The 22,987-nt window shown below is 44.2% G+C and overlaps 1 protein-coding gene across 3 annotated transcripts in view; it reads left to right on the top strand.

Annotated features, from left to right (window-relative positions):
• The window catches only part of col12a1a (collagen, type XII, alpha 1a), an 88,021-nt gene that overhangs the window by 40,183 nt on the left and 24,851 nt on the right, over positions 1-22,987 (top strand). For all 3 annotated transcript variants that reach the window (XM_083792575.1, XM_083792574.1, XM_083792576.1), the window contains 19 exons: positions 692-831; positions 3,646-3,775; positions 4,629-4,768; positions 4,937-5,066; positions 7,599-7,744; positions 11,157-11,286; positions 12,643-12,785; positions 13,393-13,522; positions 14,384-14,503; positions 15,268-15,414; positions 15,771-15,887; positions 16,532-16,684; positions 17,320-17,394; positions 18,183-18,322; positions 18,966-19,089; positions 20,069-20,212; positions 20,847-21,011; positions 21,779-21,817; positions 22,251-22,389. In XM_083792575.1, the coding sequence (XP_083648701.1) occupies positions 692-831; positions 3,646-3,775; positions 4,629-4,768; positions 4,937-5,066; positions 7,599-7,744; positions 11,157-11,286; positions 12,643-12,785; positions 13,393-13,522; positions 14,384-14,503; positions 15,268-15,414; positions 15,771-15,887; positions 16,532-16,684; positions 17,320-17,394; positions 18,183-18,322; positions 18,966-19,089; positions 20,069-20,212; positions 20,847-21,011; positions 21,779-21,817; positions 22,251-22,389 (2,452 nt within the window). The remainder of the gene's footprint in view (positions 1-691; positions 832-3,645; positions 3,776-4,628; positions 4,769-4,936; positions 5,067-7,598; positions 7,745-11,156; positions 11,287-12,642; positions 12,786-13,392; positions 13,523-14,383; positions 14,504-15,267; positions 15,415-15,770; positions 15,888-16,531; positions 16,685-17,319; positions 17,395-18,182; positions 18,323-18,965; positions 19,090-20,068; positions 20,213-20,846; positions 21,012-21,778; positions 21,818-22,250; positions 22,390-22,987) is intronic.

Raw genomic sequence — 22,987 nt, 5'->3', positions numbered from 1 at the left:
TATTCATCAGTCCATTAATCCATTCATCCATCAATCCATTGCTGTTCCAGTGAATCCACCCCTGCTTCAGAAAAGACGGCATACCAGAGGACGCATTGTCTTTTCTTTCTTTAAAGCTGCAATCCTCGATTCCAAACCATGCCTATACTGCAAAGAAATACATTATAATACAAAAGTTTGGCAAATAATTCTAAAATGTAATTTGAACCCTGGAAATTTATTTTCACAGATGTTCTTTTCTTTTTTTTTTTAGAAGGTTTGGCCATGCAGTTAAAATATAGTTTTGCAAATTGGTGTCCAACATTGTCAAATATTCTTTGCTGTATGGGAGCAACACAGCCTCTTTGTTTCAGTATAAATTAAAGGAATTATCCACATCTTGATGGGATTAAAAAGAAATACACGCAAATCTCGTCAAGATAAAAAAAACTAAGTTTTCCTTTATATAAAATGAATAAAGAGTCTGTTGACCAAAATATCAAGGATTGTGTCCTTTTAAAGATTTTTTTTTTTTAAATAAATCTACAGTGCATCTGCTATAATAATAATAATAATGATGTGACTGATTCAAATATCTGCGTGGTTGTAATTGTGTGTGTGTGTGTGTGTGTGTGTGTGTGTGTGTGTGTGTGTGTGTGTGTGTGTGTGTGTGTGTGCTCGCGTGTGCGTGTGTGTGTGTGCGCGTGTCCAGTGCCAGACGGACCTCCCACCGACCTGGTTGTGTTCAATGAGACCATCACCACGCTGAATGCCAGGTGGAACCCTGCACCGGGCCGGGTCCAGAACTACAAGATCACCTACGTCCCTACTGCCGGAGGCAGGACCCAAACTGTAAGCATATCCTATGTCCATATTCAGGACCCAAACTGTAAGCATATCCTATGTCCATATTCAGGACCCAAACTGTAAGCATATCCTATGTCCATATTCAGGACCCAAACTGTAAGCATATCCTATGTCCATATTCTTATATAGTTCTTCTCGTAAATGTACTCCCTACTTGATAATATTACAGCGTCACACACAGGTATCAAAACTAGCAGATCTACAAGCTCGAAATGCAATGTGAAGCGACGTATTCCGTGCTTGCAGATGCTGCTGTTTTCGCTGGGTTTTTTTTTTTTTTTGGATTTGGAAGTTACCATTTCGGACACGATATTATGCACACATACACATACACACGTGTATGCACGCACGCACGCACAACCAGTGTGAATATACTCAGACTATGGTCAGATGTCTTAATTAAAGAATCCCCAATCCTATATAAAAAAATCTGAATCTCAGAGTTTTAACTGGATAAATTAACCCTGAGGATTTTACCCAAAGTTCCTCAGATAGTTCCTAGCAGTGTACCAGCTGTATCGTAGAAGCTTACTCGTGGACAATTTAGCCAAATTTTTGCCACTTATGCTGATGGGTATTTCTGATTGCTTTTATGGAAACGTCGATAAGCAAGGCTGGCTGTCATTTAAAATAAATCTAAATAATAAATCAAGCTATTGTGCGTTGTGTAGACACCCACACACATGCATAGGCGAGCTGTGTCTCCTGCTATTTAACAGCCCTGCATGTCGTTGTTAAACGATCCCAAGAAGATTATGATCTTCCCTTTTACCCATCCAGGGAACGGAGGTCAAGCATTCTTCAGCCATCACTGAGTTTACAGGATGTGAAGAGTTGCTTAACAGAGACATTCAGAGTCCCACCTTGTAAACGTTCAGATGAAACCATTTTAATAGCCGCTGAGGGAAACATTGACCAGGCACTTGAGATTAATGTGTGTGTGTGTGTGTGTGTGTGTGTGTGTGTGTGTGTGTGTGTGTGTCTGTCTGTCTGAAGGCGTTTGTGTGTGTTTGAGAGTATATACAGTATGCATATACGTTTGTACGTTTGAAATTAGTGAACGGAATGTGCATTTTTTTGTCCGGATGTACAGTCATATTTTATGTTTGTGTTCATTGCGCAGTCTGAGATGGAATGCTGAGACCTGGCAGGGATCAGTGTCTGTTTGTGTAACAGTAGAGTCCGCTGCCATGGGGGACATATTCTGAAGAGGGTGTTTACAGTGTTGCACAGAAAAGGCGATGCACTTCAAGAAAGACTCGTTTCCCCTGTCAGTTTTCCTGTTTCGTCATATATGGCCCAGATGTTCATTCCGTTACCATCCAGCATAGGTTGTATTTCATGCCGAAGATTGCGAGAAACGCAGCTTCGGTCCAGCTGGCTGTGTGGAGGTCACACGCTGCACGCCGACGGACCACCATGCTGCGTAACGCCCTTAACACAGGATGGAAGGTCTTCGTCTTTTTGACTGGAGGAAAACCCGGCTGACTGTGCTGATTGCCTGGGTGATATCACGCTTAAAAAGATGAGAGATTGAAGGAGAACTGGAAACGAGCTACAGAAACCGCCCGAGCGTGGGCCAAGTCTTTTGGGTTCACTGTAGGGTTTTCAACAAGTGTAGCATGCCCAGGCTGCGGCCTTGCATTGTTTCATCTGTGTGTGTCTGACCAATTCTGATAAATTCTGTGTTAGGAAATGTCCCGACACACGCTTTGCGCTTGAGTACAAGGAAAGTTGTCACGGTGCCGAATGACGAGGCTTCCATGCCGCTGTTTTCTTAGAATCAGCTGATAAGACATTTCGGCAGTCGGTTCCATGGAGTAGTAGAAAAGACACACTGTAAACACATACAGTAATGCAGACACACACGTGCTTTAAGGTCTCTACACTCTGGGTTCGTTCTTTTCCTTTATGTATACATTCATACAGACTATGAATACTACGCTAAGGCAACAAAGCCTTTGTTCGGAACGAGGCTCATTTTAATGTGAAATATTTGCCAGCAAGTATTTCATATTTTGTATTGTATATCCGTCACTCCCTCGTGGGTGTAAAGGCCACATACACACACACACACACACACACACAAAAACACATAGTTTCTCAGCCCCCCCAACCCCCGCCCCCCCCGCATTCCATCCCCACACCCTGTCCTACAGCATCCCTCTAGCCTTGCCAAACTCGGTGTAGTAAATTGACCCTCCACTAATGTCTGTGATGGCAGGACATCCAACTGTTTTTGCCATTAGGATATATATTTACCTTGGCCGCTACACACTCTAGTAACAACATCCAAATACTCTCACAACATCCCTTCCAGTCCATTATTTCTCAGGTGAAATTCTTTCCACCAGCTTTGTGACTTCAACTCCAGAGTCCTGGGATGAGTTTTGTGTCCCATCTTAGAAACAGATCAACTCCCTCCCCTCGGTGTCTCCCAGAACTCAAAAGAACATCCAGATGCCGTTGACGCCAAAGTCACAGAAGTGCTTTCAGAATTTAGACGAAAGAGGTGCATATATATATATATATATATATATAGTAGGATAGGCTTCTATAAAAGGGCGATACCGCAGCTGTCCAACAGAATACGGCCGCCAAGTGTCTGTGTCTGTGAACGTGTGTAACCAGTGAGTGTCGGTGCAAGTCGGCTACTCTATCACCGTTCCAATAGGACATCTCAGGGGCCTCTTCATCATTTGAAAGAGTCATATGTGGAATATCTTAATCAAGAGTATTATACTGTCGCTCGAGAAGGTTAATCAGCCCCCTTCTCCCACCCCATCCCATCCCCAACAGACCCAGATCGGAGGAAAGAAGACCACAGTGCTGCTTCCCAAGTTGACCCCTGACACCGAGTACTCCATCACCGTGGTAGCGGTCTACGCTACCGGGGTCAGCAAGGAGCTGAACGGCATCGGGAAGACAAGTGAGTAGTTTTGTTTTCACTTTGTCTCTCGCCGATACGTCGACAGATGTGCTAAAGAGATCTCATGTAGAGTTGTCTTTTGTTTTCACTTTGTCTCTCGCCGATACGTCGACAGATGTGCTAAAGAGATCTCATGTAGAGTTGTCTTTTGGGAGCGTTCGATCATTCAAGCTAATGACTTAATGGATTATTAGATCATAGAGAGCAGTACCTTTTGGAGAATTAACGCACAGGCTCATCAGGCTCTGGGGGTTGTTGGACTGAGATGCATCGCTTTAGTCAGAGGAATTTGATTGCTCTTAAGACATAGAAGATGATGACTTAAAGGTGGTGCCGCTGAGGATTCACAATGAAGATTGTGATAGAGCTGTTTTTGAGGGGCACCAGCCCCTCCTATACACAGGTTTAATGTTTGTCTTTAGTTCAATGTTTTCATTTCAATGTTGATGGGAAATTTGCGTCATAATGTGCCTCATCACGGATTCACGTCATATTGTCTCTTTATTGTTAATGGTGTTTAATGTTTGTGTTGGCACCATTTGTTTTATATCCCCATTACATCACCTAATCAACACGAGTTAGGGCCGATTCATAATCCTATTTTACCGCTGTAGTGCCGAAATGATTTCGGCTCGTCAGAAATTTTCAGTAGCACCGAAGAGCCGACTTTAGGACGTCACTCAAATGACGTCACATTGTAGGCTCTACAGAGCCGAACCGGCTCTAAAATAGGAGTATGAATCGGCCCTTAGACTTTAATATATTAGCGCCCCTCACACGGGTGTGATTTTTATGTAGTCATACTGTTAGCCTAGTTTACCAGTTTGTAAATGAATCCTACCGTGTATTCCAGAGCCCCTGGGTGGTGTGAGGAACCTGCGTGTCACAGACCCCACCATCACCACCCTGAACGTCCAGTGGGAGCCGGCTGATGGCAGCGTGCGTCAGTACAAGCTCTTCTACGTGCCTGCGGCTGGTGGAGCCGAGGAGATGGTAGGGCTGGACCACACCCGCTTCTACTTGTCCTCTTTGTTCCTCTTCTTTATTACATTTTTTTATCCAGGAAAACCACACGCCTGTATAGAGACCATTAAACCATGTCAAAGTTACGTCAAGGAATGAACAGGAGTTGTCTCTGTGTTGTCTTGTTGTCTCCTGCAGGCGCAGGTATCGGGTAACACCTACAAGACCGTCCTCACCAACCTGGAGTCGGACACCCTCTACACTGTGACCGTGATGCCCGTCTACTCTGCTGGAGAGGGACAGCGGATGGCAGAGAACGGCAAGACGCGTAAGTGGGCTATAGAGCATAATTGCACAATTGTAGTCAGTGGTAATGTTGAGTCTGTGTGCTCTGTACTATTGAGTTGTTACGGCACAGCAACAATGGCAAATTCTTTAAGACTCTTCGACGTGTGCAGATACTGTAGGCTATACACAGTAGCGTGGTAGCATTTTTGGACACGTGCCAGTGTCGAATCAGCTGCATACAGAATGTGAAGGCTGCGCTCTGTCTTTTTTTTGAGAAAGACACGTTGACAAGGCATTGACACTTTCTTTCCGTTGCTGCGCTGGAATGAATCAATTTCTGTCCGTCCGGAATGAACTCATTGGCCTCTCCCTCTGCATGTCAGTAAGCTGCGTCGAGGGCGTCCAGACAGAGCTGTTTTGCTGGCTTTGTAAAAGAAAATAACAATCCAAGACCTTTCAATACCTTCAATTCAAGCCAAAAGTATTATGCAGTATTTGCTTATCGTGGGCCAAATGTACGTATGCACAGGTTGACTTGACATTTTACAGTATGTGTATGAGCCATGCCGACGGAAACGTTAGGGAGTTCTTCATCATTTGATCTAACATATGGTACAGAATGACGTTATGTTTTTGGCTTCTCTCAACTTAATCAGAAAGCACGGGTCAATCGTCAGTGTGTCCCGCAGTTTCAAACCACCAACCTCTGCTGGGAATGAGTCAGCGCTTTGAGGGGTGATTGCGTAGGAAGGAATTCCACCGGGTTGGCAGCGCTATAATGGTGTCTCCTCTGTTCTTACCGTAATATGGGCCGTTTATGGGCCAGCATGACGGCTGGCGGTCAGAGCTGATGGTTGGTTAGCGTCGGTTGGCTTGGGGGGTGGGGCAAGTAATTGGCTCCCCTCGGGGGGAAAAGAAAGAAACTGGGGGAGGGAGTGAAATGAATGGAGAGCATTCTCTTTCTTATGGCTCTTGGATCACTTTAACAAGGTCACACTCCGTGTTTCTACCCATTTCCCCATAGCATAGCCTGTGGTCTGCTAGGTTCAAAAGTGCTTGTGGCCCTTGTAACGCAAAAACCCTGCATCTCTCAGACGTCTACCCGTATAGGAGATGTGGTGGAACATTGCAATTTTGATGGCTTTGATGGCAAACACCTGTGGTTTTGATCTCTACAGTATGCAGAATAGATTGTCTCTTCAATTGCCAAACAAAATGCAATTAAATTTAGTTAATTTCTAGAGTTAACTCATTAATTCACCATTGAGAATCTATACAATCGATGAACAAGTTGACTCCTTGAAAGGCTTTTTTAGGCGTAGGTTAAGTGTTTTCTTTTAGGCAATAGTCTTCGCTCGTTGAAGTGTTTCAGTGCGGAAGTTCACCCTGCTTTTTTGGTCTCATTTACGAGGCTACAATGCAGAGTAGTACAAAGCCCCCAAACATCTGCTTTGGTTTTTAGAAGGCAATCTTCACAGAGGGAAGCACAGGCTTCTGGTACAGTATATCCTTTTCATTAACCTTTAAGGCATTAAAAAGAAGCGTCCTGGCGCTAGCAATATTGTTAAGCAGTGTCTTTAAAACCGTCTCTGCGGGGAGTGCTGGGGAGTGATGTTCCTTTATTGAAACATTCACATGTGTTCCGCTGACTTCTCCGTCGGTCGACTAGACCAGTCTAGACCGGTGGTTCCCAAACCTTTCGTCTCGAGAGACCCAAAAGACACATCTGGTGGTGTCTCCTTGGTACCCGATACAAATTAAACACTGAAGCAAAGAATAGTGAAAAAAGCTGATCTATCATCTCACAATGTGTCGCATATAGGCCTACAATATGTATATATATATTAATTTTTTTAACATTTCTGAAATTCTTTTAATTTTTTTAACTTTTTGCACCTTATTTAATTTTTCATAAGCATGTTTTTGTAGGGGAAAAATAAATGTACCCATGCACAACAACCCTTAAAAAATGGGAAACACTGGTCTAGACCATGCACAGCAGTAGACAAAGACACTGTCACTATAGCACTGGAGGAACATTCACAAGAGTGCTATTTAGACACTTGTAAATCTGGCCCCCAAGATACGACCCAACTGGTGCCCTTTAACAACCTCCTCCTCCTCTCTTTCCTCCCCTCCTTCAAGCTCTTTTGTTTTGTTATGTGTTGTTATCTCTCTCCTTCATCACTCCCCACGTGCTAATGGTGTTTACCCTTCCCCTCCATCGCATCACTCTTTTCTCTGTCTACACCTCCTGTCATCACTCCTTTCTCCCCAAACCCCCTCCAACGCTTAACTCATCCTGATCCCCTCCCCACGCTAACCCTTCACTTCCTTTACCTTTTCACTTTTCTGCCCCAATAATCTACTGTCCGCCTCTCTCCATGCCCCATCTCTTTATCTCCCACCCTAAATCCTAATCTCCCCTCCCTCCATACCATCTGTTTATCTCCCACCCTAAATCCTATAATATCCCCTCCCTCCAGGCCCCAATCTCTTTATCTCCCACCCTAAATCCTATCTCATGCCATCTCTTTATCTCCCACCCTAAATCCTAAATCTCTCTCTCCAGTGGAGGAGCGGAACCCAGCGAGGAACATCCAGGTGTTCAACCCCACCACCAACACCCTGAACGTGCGCTGGGAGGCCGCCTCAGGCCCCGTCCAGCAATACCGGGTGGTCTACTCCCCTGTGTCCGGTACCAGGCCCGCTGAGTCGGTGAGTTCACCCATATTCTCCTATGGCAAATAGAGGGGTAAAACGGCGTCTTGGGTGTGCAGATATGCAAAGAAAAGAAGTTAGTACCATTATTTTTCCCACGAAAGCAAACATGCAGTCGGGTCAGATGAAGGCACAAGAGAGGGGATGCTGGGGAAGACTATAATTGTCATTGAAAGATTAGGAATTAACCTCTCTAATTTACACACACACACACACACACACACACACACACACACACACACACACACACACACACACACACACACACACACACACACACACACACACACACACACACACACACACACACACACACACACACACACACACGTACCAAAACCCACATCCCCTCTTGGGGTCGTAGGCTCATCCCAGGTCAAGCCCTTAAGGGTGAGTCAGGTTAAACCAACACAGTGTTACAATACATTGACGGCCTTTTTTTTTGGACAATGGGAATATAATCCTTTTTACGCCCTTACTGATAACAATGAGATATAAGGATAAGATAAGAAGGAAATAACAGCCTGCTCTTCAAATGGAGCATGTGAGTGTTTTGTACTGTATGTGTTTTGTGTGCATGCTGTGTATGTGTAATTGTGTATGTGCAGTTAATGTCAGTTTGAATTATTGTTAGTAATAACAAACAGCATAATATTTTAAACAACTTTTGAGCTCATTAAAAGTGGCGATTAATTAAATAGCTGGTATCACTCCACATGCAGGGGCTGGGATCTGAAGGGGCTTTATAGTGCATCCATAAACATCATCTGAACGTTGTACTGGGCGTCGCAGCAAGGCAAACCAACTGGCTCCGCGCTCTGCCAGCAAATATTGCACCAGTCAAGCTTGTCACGTTATTGGGAGTCAAAGACACATTACAGCTTCGCATGGAGTGATGCAGTTTCCATTTTATGGACGGAGAGAGGGGCACTCTCGCCCGCTCTGAAATGGTTTGTTGTACATTTATATGGTGGCTTAGGCGATTTTCCACGGCCGGAGCCAGAGATACCCGTCACCGGCAATGTCGCCTTTGTCGGTCAGAGCCATCAAATTTTAACACCATTCTGAGATTTGTAGCGTGCATTACCAGCTTAACTGAGCAGCATGTCATATCGGCTCAGGGTTTTTACCCCCGTAACAGAGTTATATTACTGCAGTGCGCATACAGTAAAGTTTTGATTATACTGTACGAGTCCATCGGCATCAGTGGAAAGTGGGGCCAGTGATGTAAGGAGAAGTCGAGTAGATTAGACAGGACTTTGTAGTTTCGCTGGCGTGCCAGCGAAGGGTGCACACAGTAAAATCCCAGAGTGTTATGTAACTCCGAAGAGTGAGTGTGCAAATGGAACCCAATGGACCCGTGGGTTAACACTCAGGATTTGAACTGTGTAGACAGGTCAGCAAGGAGATGCCAGCTCGACTTTAACATCAGACGCACAAGGCTTTGAGTTTGAGTCTGAGTCAGGACGTTGCAGTAGACGAACATGTGGATCAGTGGGATTTTTCCCTCACTCTCTCACACACACACACACACGCACGCAAGCACATGCACGACACACACACACACACACACACACACACACACACACACACACATGGCATGGCACCAGCACAGAGCCCCAGGGTAGCGCTGACCTCATGGGGTCTACAGCCCGCTAACCCACTGATGGGAGTGCGTCGAGGTTGGAACAGGAGGCCGCCCGTCACCGCTGTAATCAGCTGTCACCGCCGTTGGACTGTGTTATTATACAGGCCCCGTGTCCACGGGACACCCGCCCCCCCTCCACCCCCCACATGAAAGGCAGCGCCCAAACCCTCTCCCTTTCACTCCTCTGTGCTGACAACACAAAGTGGTCGTTGACTGAGTGGGAGCTATTAGAGGGCGTGTGCCGACACAAACAGCTGTCGAAGAGGGAAGGAAAGCGTGTCAGTGTGTGAGTGTGTGTGCGTGCGTGCGTGTTGTAGGGGGACTCGTGTCGCGTTTGCTCACTCAGAGAATCATCAGCATCTTTCCTTTATTTTATTTTTGGTTCTCAAACGTTTTAACGTCAAAGACGCTATAGTTCGATATGCATTAGATTTATGGATTTGTGTCTCTGGCCAGGGACCCCCGATATACACTGTGCTCATTCAACTCTGAGACTGTACACATGGTGACGGGCTGGTGTCACCGCACTAGAAACTGCACCATTTGTTCACTCACAGAGTTTCAGACACTTAACCCATTCTGGGCAGGAACCCCTTTTGGTGTTTTACCCCCTCAGGCCGGGAACCCATTTTGGGGTTCTGTACAGTATGTACAGTATTCAAAAATGTAAAAGAAATTGATGCTGCTATATAAATATTTGAAGTTTTTCAGAAAACTTAGGTCAGGATTTAGAGGTGTTTTTAGAATCTGCCTTAGGCCTAAGAGTCCACTTGGTTCCTACAGTAGCTATCAATCATTTAGCCAGGAATGGCCGGCCGGGACCCCCTGGAAATGCCTCAACGACCCCTGCAGGGGGAGGTCTCCTGACCCCACGTTGAGAACCAGAGATCTGCAGTAGAATTAAACCTTTTGTTTTTCCAATGCTATTCTTACAACGTAAGTCTGCATCTACGTAACATGCATTGATGTAGATCAGTGGTTCTCAACCAGTGGTCCGGGGACTAGCAGTGGTCCTTGAGGGGGTTCCAGGTGGTACTCAGCTAAATGATAGAGAGTTGGTAACCAAATGGACCATTATAGATCTTTTAACTCTTCAGACTGTAAAATGGAACCAAATGGACCTGTAAAAGAGTTAAATTATTGTTGAACATTAAGTAACTTCACAAGAAGTCTCCACAATTAGAGAGGTCTGTTGTATGTATGGCTATTGGCTATAGGTCGTAGTCCCAGGCATTGTTTACTTTCTGTTTAACCGGGGTCTGTTGTATGTATGGCTATAGGTCTGTTTAACCGGGGTCTGTTGTATGTATGGCTATATGTCTGTTTAACTGTGGTCTGTTGTATGTATGGCTATAGGTCTGTTTAACCGGGGTCTGTTGTATGTATGGCTATAGGTCTGTTTAACCGGGGTCTGTTGTATGTATGGCTATAGGTCTGTTTAACCGGGGTCTGTTGTATGTATGGCTATAGGTCTGTTTAACCGTGGTCTGTTGTATGTATGGCTATAGGTCTGTTTAACCGGGGTCTGTTGTATGTATGGCTATAGGTCTGTTTAACCGGGGTCTGTTGTATGTATGGCTATAGGTCTGTTTAACCGGGGTCTGTTGTATGTATGGCTATAGGTCTGTTTAACCAGGGTCTGTTGTATGTATGGCTATAGGTCTGTTTAACCAGGGTCTGTTGTATGTATGGCTATAGGTCGTAGTCCCAGGCACTGTTTACTTTCTGTTTAACCGGGGTCTGTTGTATGTATGGCTATAGGTCGTAGTCGAAGGCACCCAGACCACAGCCTTCCTGCAGCAGCTGCTCCCAGACACCCCCTACAACATCGGGGTGGTGGCCCTGTACCCCGACGGAGAAGGTCCCGCCATCAGCGACGAGGGCACAACACGTAAGAACTCATTTATTCATCCATCAAAGCTTTTGGTTTTGTTTTTCCAAACTTAACGCAGTAGTTCACCCACAAAAAAATAAGTATTTTTCTATCTATTACACACCCCATGAACGGCCTTGAATTCATGGAGATCTTTTACTATTCGAGCTGGAGACGTCGCCCCCGACACCTGCCCGGGGAGCGGATGTGGCTCAGGAGGTAGAGCAGGTCATCCAATGATACGTGGGTTGATGGTTCGAATCCCGGCTCCTCATAATGTGTCCTTGGGCAAGACACTGAACCCCACATTGCCTCCAATGAGTCGAGGTTGCCACCATTGCTGTGTTAATTGAGGACGCTGCCGTTGACTGTTCGCTGCTTCACCTCTGAATTTATGAATGAATGAACCATTGTAAAGCACTTTTAGCACTTGGAAAAAGCGCTATAAAAATGCCATTCGTTATTTTATCAGTATCCAGTAGCAAGTCTCCTCCGCCGCCGCTGCCGGTGATCAAATTATTGGCTCAGGGATGTGGCAAAAACGAAACAATCTCCAGGAAATCAAAGTGTAATTGATAGAAAATAAGTATTTTTTTCTGGTGAACTACTCCTTTAAAACTCTCACCGACCAGACATGCATACGCAGAATAGAGGCAGGGACGCTGATCTTACATAAAATATTTCTTTCGGTGATGAAATAAAGCACTACTTTAAATGACACCCGTGTAATGGTTTTTGCTTTGCATTCCTACATGTTGACTGTTCAGTCACTCCCACTTGAAATAACCCGAATAAGACCCCAGATCAGCATGCAGTGGTGGATACAGAAAGTATCTAATGACTGGTCCTGGAAGAATCTGGTTGGGGTTATTTTAAGTTTATTTTAGCTTGGGCATTATCATGACGAGTGGATGATGTCGATAGAGGGTAGTCCTATCTGATTGTATTAAATGACGTTAAACTCACTTTGCCACTCACTTTATGCATGCGCATACCCTTTATACTATAGGATACGTTTTCTCTAGTGGTGGGCATATATTAATTATTTTTAATCTATATTAATTTCACTGCAATCCTGGAGTTAATCTAGATTAATCTAGATTAAAATGGTTCATTTGAACTCTGCCGAAGGCATTCAAAATACATGTGCGCTACCTAAATAATGACCTTGAGTAAATCCTTGAGAACGGGTTTAGATCAGGAGCCCTAATTATGGATATTAACAATACAACTAGCCTATTAATACCTTTTATATTTCATATTGAGTGAGTTTGTAGAACTGTTCACAGTGTTGCCATGATATGATGACTGAGCCACTTAGCCGTCCAACAAGGCTCTTATGCACCATTTAAATGTTTGTTTCCCCTCACCCAGTCCCCCGCAGTGGCCCTAGGAACCTGCGCGTATACGACCCCACCACCAGTACTCTGTCAGCGACCTGGGAACACGCCGATGGTCCCGTAACACAGTACAAGATCACCTACGCCCAAACCACCGGCGACCCCATTGAGGAACATGTAAGCAGCCATGCTACAGCGGGACAATTATGTGTTGATGATTGTTTGAATGAGAAGTGACAATCACTCCCTTTTTTGTTGAGCGGTATACATCATATTTACGGTATATGTGAATAGATTCAACATCCTATATTTGTACTATTACAACTTATATACGAGTACACAAGAGGACAATTCTTTGGTTTTGGTTCCTCGGCATTGTAGCAGCAATAACAGCAATAAGACATACATTATTAAGAATAACAATTAGTCTCTGTCGGGTGGAAACTTCATATGTCTGATAATCAAAGGAATTTATAAAATTCCAAAATAGCAAAAGTAGCAGATCGACAAGCTCAAAACTCGCCGCTTTGTGCCGCGTTTCGAGCTTGCGGATCTGCTACTTTTGATACTTTTGTGACTACAAATTATTACTATGATCAATTAAGTAGGGCATTCATTTATGAAAAAACGAAACAAGTTAAAATATGGAGATAAAGGGTTTCTGCAAAGAAAGATAATGTATGTACATTACTCCTAGCACACTTTGAGGCACTCGAAGGTGCTGTATGTGTACTACTGTCACCCAAGGGCTCAATGAGTTGACTGTCTTTGTGTGCCTTAACAGACCACAGTGCAGGGGAACAGAAACAGCGTGGTGCTGCAGAACCTCGACTCAGACACACCCTACAACATCCGAGTGACCGCCATCTACGCTGATGGACCAGGAGGAGAACTGGAAGGAGATGGACACACCTGTAGGTCACAGACACACGCACGGGGGGGACACGCGCTCTCTCGTGCGCGCACACACAGCCTACAGTGGAACAGAACATTCTTGCCAGCTGCTTTTTAACACATATTTTGCTGAGGCTAATTGTATGGTGAAAGCAATAAAGCTTATGTGGAGAAAACGGTTAAGGAAAGAAATGCGTAGGAACACACACACACACACACACCCTCACACACACACACACACACACACACACACACACAGAGGAATGCTCAGCAGAAAATGTGAATAGGCTGAACTGCTGATTATGATCCTGGATGGATGAAACGATAGGGAAATTCTTGACTCGTCCTGAAGGCCAACATTACCTACAGCCTGTGCCAGGGAATTCTGGACTGGCAGTCCTCCAGTGGGGGAGATTTCACACTCGTAAATACGCCCAGTGTCCTTACCGATTTCCCCTCACGAATCAAAGAGAATATTCCTGCCTTATACAATGCAGTAGTAGAGTAGAGCTTGCACAAGTGGCTTTTGTTGTCCCCATTTTCTCTGACATGATTAATATTGTTGTACTGATTTCGATTACACTTTAACTACTTTCAACCGTCCCTGTTTTGGGCATTCAAAATGTTTACGAAAAAAAAAAAAAGAACATCATCTACATTCTACAATGTCAGCATCGAAGTCGTGAGCTTATCGAGTTTATAAGGGCTTTAAGTGATTAAGATAAATAATCCAAAAGTGATTAACGTCAGGCATGCCCATGTGTGTGATAAAAGTCCCAATGCTGGCAGTTCATTCAGGTTGAAAGAATGTGCACTCTCTCTGGTGCCATCACGCAAGCCTGTTTTGACTGTTCTTTGTCAAATGTGTTCTTGTCAAACAGTGGGCTTGCTGGGTCCCCAGAACCTGCGTGTGTCTGATGAATGGTACACCCGCTTCAGGGTGTCCTGGGACGCTGCCCCCTCCAAAGTGACTGGATACAAGCTGGTCTACCAACCTGAAGGTACGCAGCATGTGTTCCTACAATATGTCTCTGCAGGAGATGGAGTGTTCTTAGCACTGTTTGTTTGTTCCAAACTCCAATTATCAAGGATTTCATGTTCCCAAAAAGTCAAGAGTAAGTGTGGTTGCAGTTATAACTAGGCGCAGTGGTTCTCAACCTGTGGGTCGGGACCCACCCAGGCCAGATGACAGTGAAGTGATCATTTAAAGACTTTAAAAGACTTGTATAATACCTCAAAGGCTCAAAAAGAAACCATTACTGCATCAAAACTAATCAACAACGCCTCGCAGTGCGTAGATCCAATATGTACAGTATATGTGGAGCCGAGTTGAACTATATTTAATGCCTCAACTCCTATAATTCCAAGTGCCTATAATTCCAAGTCTGGGTCGAGGGTTCCCAGTTTAAATATGATACTTTTTTTCCCAAGTTAAAATATGATTATTTTGGGAGTCATGGCCTGAAGGTTGAGAACCACTGATAGCTTTGGTTTTGTTAATTCCCCCGCATTGAGTATTTAATATTGCCTTATTTGGTATGTGTCCTTTAAGCCTCTGTAGACCAATAGAGGTCTATCTCTTCACTTTTTAAATCTCTGTGTTGTTATTCATGTACTCACTGTTGTGCCTGATTCGCTAACCTTTTTTCCCCGCTATTTTTTGTTGTTGCTATTAGGCCTATTTTAATGTTATTATATATTCATTATAATCATTCGTTATAATCATTATATATAAATAATGTTTATTTTCATTTATTATTATTAGGCTCAGATGAGTCCATGGAGGCGCTTGTTGGAGACGTCACCACCCACCAGCTGCACAACCTGAAGCCTGGAACCACGTACGACGTCAAGGTGCTGGCCCAATACCCCTCAGGCCTGAGCGAACCGCTGATTGGAGAAGGCACCACGCGTACGTACTGTAGATATCCATCATTTCTCATTGGATAGTTTAACAACTTGTAGATTCTCTATTTTCCATTGGCTATATTCCAGAGGGTTCCCAGCAAATGTAGTTAATGTACTGTAGCCTCAAAATCATTTTAACTACTTTATCCATTTAAACATGGGCTACTAAAAAAACATTTTGAATTCTTTAACATAAATCCTCTCATCTGGGCATCCCTGCCACGAATCCTTTTCAGATGGGGGGGGGGTTTGCGGCCACATATATATACATCAATTTAGGCAGTGCTTGACATGAAAGAGTTTGAGAACCACTGCTATAAGTATATAATACTGTATGCTAAGTGTGAGTTTCTCTTCCAGTGTATCTGAACGTGACGGATCTGACCACGTACAACGTCGGCTACGACACCTTCTGCATCCGCTGGGCCCCTCACAGAGCTGCCACCTCCTACAGACTCAAAGTCAACCCCTTTGACCGTAAGTGTTCAACCATCTTATACCTACAGACTCAAAGTCAACCCCTTTGACCGTAAGTGTTCAACCATCTTATACCTACAGACTCAAAGTCAACCCCTTTCACCGTAAGTGTTCAACCATCCCATACAAGCTTTGAGTCTGCCGATTCTATTGCCTTGTTGTCTCTAGCCTTATAGTCTGTGAAACTTTGAATTTACCCAAACATTTTTTTGTTTGTTTGTTTATTCATGTCTAGACCTAATGTGAAAACCAGTGCACTATGTGTTCTCCCAAGAAAGCATGAAAGTAAATTGTTAAGTGTAGCCACAAATAGCCTGAGCCTCATTTGAATTTTGGCGACCTGTCCATCTGTTTTTGTTTAACTTGCCTTTGCCTGAGAACTTTTAAATAAAAAGCAGGAGAGAGATAGGAAAAAAGAAAATAATATAGTATTGGAGTGAAGCAGGATGTGAATATGGTAGCCATTACAGATAGAAAGAGAGCACTTATGAAGACCATTATTATGTGAGCGCATGTCTGCTTGAGAACTGTTGAATAATTTGACACGTTAAAGTTTGGACTTTGGAGTGTTATGTTCATGATTTACCCTTGTTTTTGTTTTCCTCTGCGCTCTTCTCTTGTATCCGAACCCTGTCCTCTCCCAGCCTCTAACAGCGGAGCTCAGGAGATCACCGTCAGGGGTTCCGAGAGCACCTACTGTTTTGACGGCCTGACCCCTGACGCCCTCTACAACGCCACCGTCTACACCCAGACCCCCAACCTGGAGGGACCCGGAGTCAGCATCAAGGAGCGCACGTGTAAGGGAAATCCCCCTCTTTGTCTGTTGATGAATGGTGTTGCATACAAATCTAATAATATCCACATGGGAAATGGCTCCAATGTGGATCTGGGACGCCCTGCATGTGGCCGGCCTGGTAGTCCTGTATGAAGCATCTACAGTATGATGACATGTGGCCACGGTTTCTGCCTCATCGAGGCATCACTCTTTGGCTCCCATTATACAATTACATTAAATGTTCCAAAAAGAAAATGAGTGGAGGCAATTCTGTGGCTTAATACTGACGGTGTGCACATTACGATTATTGGCTGATCAGTCCAGCGGTATGCGAGATTTGCTCCAGACACACAGACGGACACATACAGACCGACCGACCGTCTTATAGACTGCTAGACTACTGCAGACTGCAGAGACACGTAAATAGACGCAGGATTCAAGAGCATGAGTGATCTTGTAGCTCTTCGCGTGACTTGATCATTGCTATCACTACTGTAAATAGCATAATTGTGAAGCTTGAGGTCATTTTGTACACATCAGTTAAGACGACTTTCTCATCGTTGTGCCTTGCACACCAAATATGTAAAAGCACTGCATCAGACCGTGCTGCTGCCTTCAGCTGTATGTTATGTTCATGTAATGTATTTTGTGTTGCAGTGGTCAAACCCACTGAGGCCCCCACGGAGCCTCCTACGCCTCCTCCTCCAGCCACCATCCCTCCTGCCCTGGATGGTAAGATGCTGCAAGATGCTAGCATGCTCCACGTACGCAGTGTTGGAATTTAAGTTACTCCCTAGTTTAAGTCCCTTAAAAAGTGATATTAGTTTACTTGTTACTTACAACATGTTTAGCCAGCTCCTTCTAGAACTGAATCCTCTCCATTGGAACAATAATTAACCTCACAGGAGGAGTCACCAATCAGCCAATTCAAAACGCTAGTTTTGGCAATTCATTACACTAGTTGTTACTGGAGAAAGTAAGTACTGTTATAGTAATATATTACTTAGCGGCCCAACACTGCACGTACGGATTGTACGCAACCTCATATATCCAAAACTGTTACTTTTCAGGATTCAAATTTCAAAAGTAGCAGATGTACAAGCTCAAAGCGTGTCGCTTAGCGCTGCGCTTTGTGCTTGTGGATCTGCTACTTTTGATGCTTTCGTGTGATGCTGTAGTATTGTCAAGTAGGGCATTAATTTACGAACAAGAATTGATGACATCAATTAATTACCAGCTGCTGCCTTATATCCATGGCTGAGACGTCGGCTAGAGGCAAAAAGTGTGTGGTTGCCTAGAGACGAGGCAGCCAATCGGGACGATAGGTTGTCAGTACAGCCAATGAGAAACATAGGTCTCAACTACAGCAAGTGGGCGTGAAAGCACAGCAGAGAGAACATTGACCAGCTGTGCTAGTACACAGCAGCTAGTAAACAACAACAAGTTAAAATGTGGAAATAAGAGGTGTGGTCATCAGCCCAGACGCTTCGTTACTGACCCAGTTATTTTGCTTCCCTCAGTGTGCAAGGGCGCCAAGGCAGACTTGGTGTTCCTCATCGACGGTTCCTGGAGTATCGGAGATGACAGCTTCCTCAAGGTGATCCAGTTTGTCTTCAGCATGACCGGAGCCTTCGATGTCATCAGCAATAAAGGCATGCAGGTAAGTCCACCTTCTTGGGCGACTGTGGCAGAGCACGTCTTCCAATTACCCGTGGGTCGGCGGTTTGAATCCCGGCTCCTCCTGTCTACATGTTGAAGTGTCCTTGGGCAAGACACTGAACCCTCCATTGCCTCCAATGAGTCTGCTGGCGCTAGCTTGCCACTATTGGTGTGTGAATGTGGGAAGTGAGGATGCTGGAGTCGACTGTTCGCCGATTCACCTCCAAATCTATGAATGAATGAACAAAGCAAAGCGCTTTGAGCATTTGGAAAAGCGCTATAAAATTCATTATTAATTTATTATTATTATTTATATCTCTGAAGTATCTCTGGATATTCATTCGGACAGTTTTTTGGACCATTTGTTTTGTTTTTTGAAGATTGCAACAACATGGGAACAGACTATTATTATTTTCAAACTTTTCTTTTTTTTTGTCATTTATGCTGGAGTTTCATTCATCGGCTATTCTCATGCTCCACTCTTTTGTCAAGCCCAATTATTAGCCTATCTACAAGCTTGTAGATAGGCTATCGCTGAAATTCTTTTGAACGTTGTTTTTGAATATTTTTGCTTATGATGCCATGCCCAAAATGGATACGGCAGATTGACGGTGGCTAATTCATCTTTCGTCTTCTGGTGACAGATTGCATTTGTGCAGTACAGCGACGAGGCTAAGACTGAGTTCAAGCTGAACAGCTACCAGAACAAGGGCACAGTGCTGTCTGCTCTGCAGATGGTCAAATACAGAGGAGGAAACACCAAGACAGGTACACAGTACATCATAATAGTTCAAAGTGCTTCACAGCCGGGATAGTGTTCAAATAATAATTCACAATTAAAAAAGAGATAAGTCTGACATAACAAATAGCAAACATCAGGTAAAAACACAGCATGCCTAAAACATGGGCATAAAAGGACAGGTATAAGATTCCAATAATAAATCTGCAATAAAGCGCCAAAGTCCTGACGTCACTCGCTCATCCCCTGGTTCACGGAAGTCATTTCTCTATGGAGAATAACATGGGTTCATCTTTAAATCGTTTCATATAAGCCTTGTGGTCCAAAAATAAACAAGCTGTCACAGCGTTATTGTCAGGGAGGTGTCTCTGTATCGTTTGCGACAGTCAGTCACTCATATATGTAACTAATTCAGTAGCAGTAACAATAGCGCTTTCTCTCAGTCAGTTGATTCTTCATATCCATATGAGTGAAATGGCCGGGATGACACAGTTCTTATATGAGGCGATCTAAAATCCCCCTATGGGGATTAAAATGCAAATAAAAAGTACATGAACCCGTGGATTTGAGCCCTCTACCGATATTGACATCACACTTCGGTGCTCTATTAACCCATTCTGACCTGAGATCAGATTCATACGAGGTTTCCACCGGACACACACTGGTCTGATTAACCCATTCTGACCTGAGATCAGATTCTAAAAATGTCAGTCGTTCTTCGATTATTCAAAAATAGCAGAGCTACAAGCTCGTATCGCGCCACTCGGTGGCGCGATATGAGCTTGTAGATCTGCGATTTTTCAATAGCTAAAGCATAACATGATGCTAACACCAAAATGGGTGCCCGTTCAGAATGGGTTAACAATCATCTTAGCTCAGCAGTAGACATGTGGGTTCAGTTGCTTGCACGTGTGACTGGGCGTTCGAGTCCCATGGCTCTTATCGTTTGCAGCTAGTAGGAAGTCTATGCAGAAGAGTTTGGTTGAATCCAGTGGTGTCTCTTTCTAGGCGTGGCGCTGAAGCACATAAACGATAAGCTGTTCACGTCGGAAGGCGGCATGAGGAGGAACGTTCCCAAAGTGCTGGTGGTGGTCACAGACGGACGCTCCCAGGACGAGACCAAGAAGGCCGCTGAGAAACTGCAGCACCAAGGTACGTAGGATGGGGTAGCTAAATTCAATACAGAGTGCATTGTTAAATAAAGAAAATCTAGGGCGGCTGTGGTTGTGGCGGCTGTGGCTTCAGGAGGTAGTCCAATTCAACGGGTCGTCCAATGATTCGTGGGTTGGTGGTTCGAATCCCAGCTCCTCCTGTCCACATTGAAGTGTCCCTATATTTGTAAGACACTGAACCCTACATTGCCTCCAATGAGTTGGTCAGTGCTAGCTTGCCACCATTGGTGTGTGAATGTGGGAAGTGAGGACGCTGGTGTCGACTGTTCGCTGCTTCACCTACCGCTACCAATGTATGAATGAATGAACCATTGTAAAGTGCTTTGACCACTTGGAGAAGCGCTATAAAAATGCAATTAATTATTACTTTGTAAGTTGTACTTTTGAATAGGCTACTAAGCTACTTTAATATATGCAGTACCTTAACAATTTTATTGTTTTGTAATTTGTATATAAATGCAACCGGGCTGTTTTTAATTAGTTACACTCCCAAACACAACTTTTTCTTGGCCACATCAAATGTGATAATGCAGCGGTCTTTGACTAACGGAAGCTGTCTTGTATCTATCTGTGTGTGCGTGTCTGTTTGTTTGTGTGTATGCGTTGCCTCCTAGGCTACAGTGTGTTCGTAGTGGGTGTGGCGGACGTGGACACCACAGAGCTCCGAAGCATCGGCAGCAAACCCAGCGAGAGGCACGTTTTCGTGGTGGACGATTTCGAGTCCTTCGACAAGATCCAGGATAACCTGATCACCTTCATATGCGAAACGGCCACTTCCAGTAAGGAGATTAAATGCCACACTGAAGTGCTTAACAAAATTAATGGGAAGAGGAAATTAAGCAAAACCCCAAACCTTATTCTCCTAAAGAATGGAGTTATTCTTTGTAATTTTCCAGTTGTTTATTTTCATCCCTGTCCATATACTGTAACTCCCATCTTCCCTTGGATCTTTTGAATAACTTGGAGTAGTTCTCTTTCCATGTCAAATCGCTTTGACCTCAATTTACTGCCAAAGGAAGTGTGTTGAGAGAGATTAGTCACACTGACTATATACACTCATGCACACACTTGCTGCTAACTTCTATTTCACACACATTGTAACTACACATATTTGTACTTTACTTTTACTAGTATTTCCCATTTCCAATACATTTACTTCTACTCCACTACATCTCAGAGGCACATATTGTACTTTTACTCCACTACATGTATTTGAAACCCTAATTTACTAGTTACTTTTATTATTACAAAACATACAATAACCACTTTAGCCCTATATACATTTCGGCCGTTTGAAAATAGCCGATCTACAAGCTCACAATGCGTTGCATCGTGATGCATTGTGAGCTTGTAGATTGTTATTTTCAACATATTTTTAATTATACCTGTACATTAAAAATGTGGTACTTTAAGTACATTTTGATGCCAACACTATTGTACTTTTTGTATCGGTATTTCTATATTGCAGTATTGATACTTTTACTTAAGTAAAACATGCGAGTACCTTTCCCACCACCGATTACAACTTGTCTGCTCCCTTTTCCAGCCTGCCCGCTGATCTACATGAACGGATTCACAACGCCTGGTGAGTATGCATTGGTCACGTTGTCCGACCTTTACTAACCGTAACCCTAACCCTGACCTGTGTTTTAACCGGCCACGTAAGTCCCCTAACCTCATACCAGTCTTAACCGGCCATGTAAGTCCCCTAACCTCATATCAGTCTTAACCGGCCACGTCCCCTAACCTCATACCAGTCTTAACCGGCCACGTAAGTCCCCCAACCTCATATCAGTCTTAACCGGACACGTAAGTCCCCTAACCTCATATCAGTCTTAACCTTAAATGTAGGAATGTCCACACTGCCTGCATCGCATGGTCCAGATAAGAACGTACTGGTGATTATCGGTTGATAACATTCGAAGTGGCTGTATGTTCACTGCCCACCGTTTCATTTTGTCCCATCACGTGGCGTGCAATCTAATCCCCTGTGTTGACATGTTGCTGACACCCATCAGGCTTCAGAATGCTGGATGCTTTCAACATCACGGACAAGACGTATGGCGGCATGAGCGGCGTCTCCATGGAAACGGGCTCGTTCAACAGCTACATCGCCTACCGGCTGCACAAGAACTCCTTCATCAACCAGCCCACCAAGTACGAGCCACACCTTTCTACATGCCGGTGTCGCAGCGTCATAAATGGCTGATCTTCAAGCTCATACTGCGTCGCTTGCGCGTGGCCAGGCAACAATTGGCTATTTCTACCTGGTTTGAGGCTTAAATCAGCACTTAATCCATTGTCTACCTTTACATAATTGGTCCTCACTAATGCTCTATAATAAGACGGTGCCATTTGTGTCTATTTGCTGTTTGTCTCAGGGTGGGCTGTGGACAGTTCAGAAATCTACCTACCTAGTACCTACCGATTACTTCCTCTGTCATTTCAAATGAGACTTCTATCTTAAAAAAACCTAACAATAAAAAGGCTTCTAGGAAGAGAAAGGCTATAGTTCCCATTAGCTTGGAATCCCCATCAATCATGTCATCGGTAGGCAGCTTTCTGAACTCACATGCAGAGCGAAGAGATGAAAAGGGTGCCATCTTACAGTATAATGAGCATTAGTGAGGACCAATGATAAGAAGATAAGGAAAGGGTGTACGCATGCATTAGCAAGTACATGCATGCTTGTCTGCACAAGTGAGAGATCATTTGAGGATGTATTTGCTGGTTTCATATTCCTGTACACCTCTGC

The sequence above is a fragment of the Protomyctophum parallelum genome (assembly GCF_964188405.1).
Source record: "Protomyctophum parallelum genome assembly, chromosome: 20".
NCBI classification, from domain to species: domain Eukaryota; kingdom Metazoa; phylum Chordata; class Actinopteri; order Myctophiformes; family Myctophidae; genus Protomyctophum; species Protomyctophum parallelum.
This window is presented reverse-complemented; position numbering and strand designations above follow the sequence as displayed.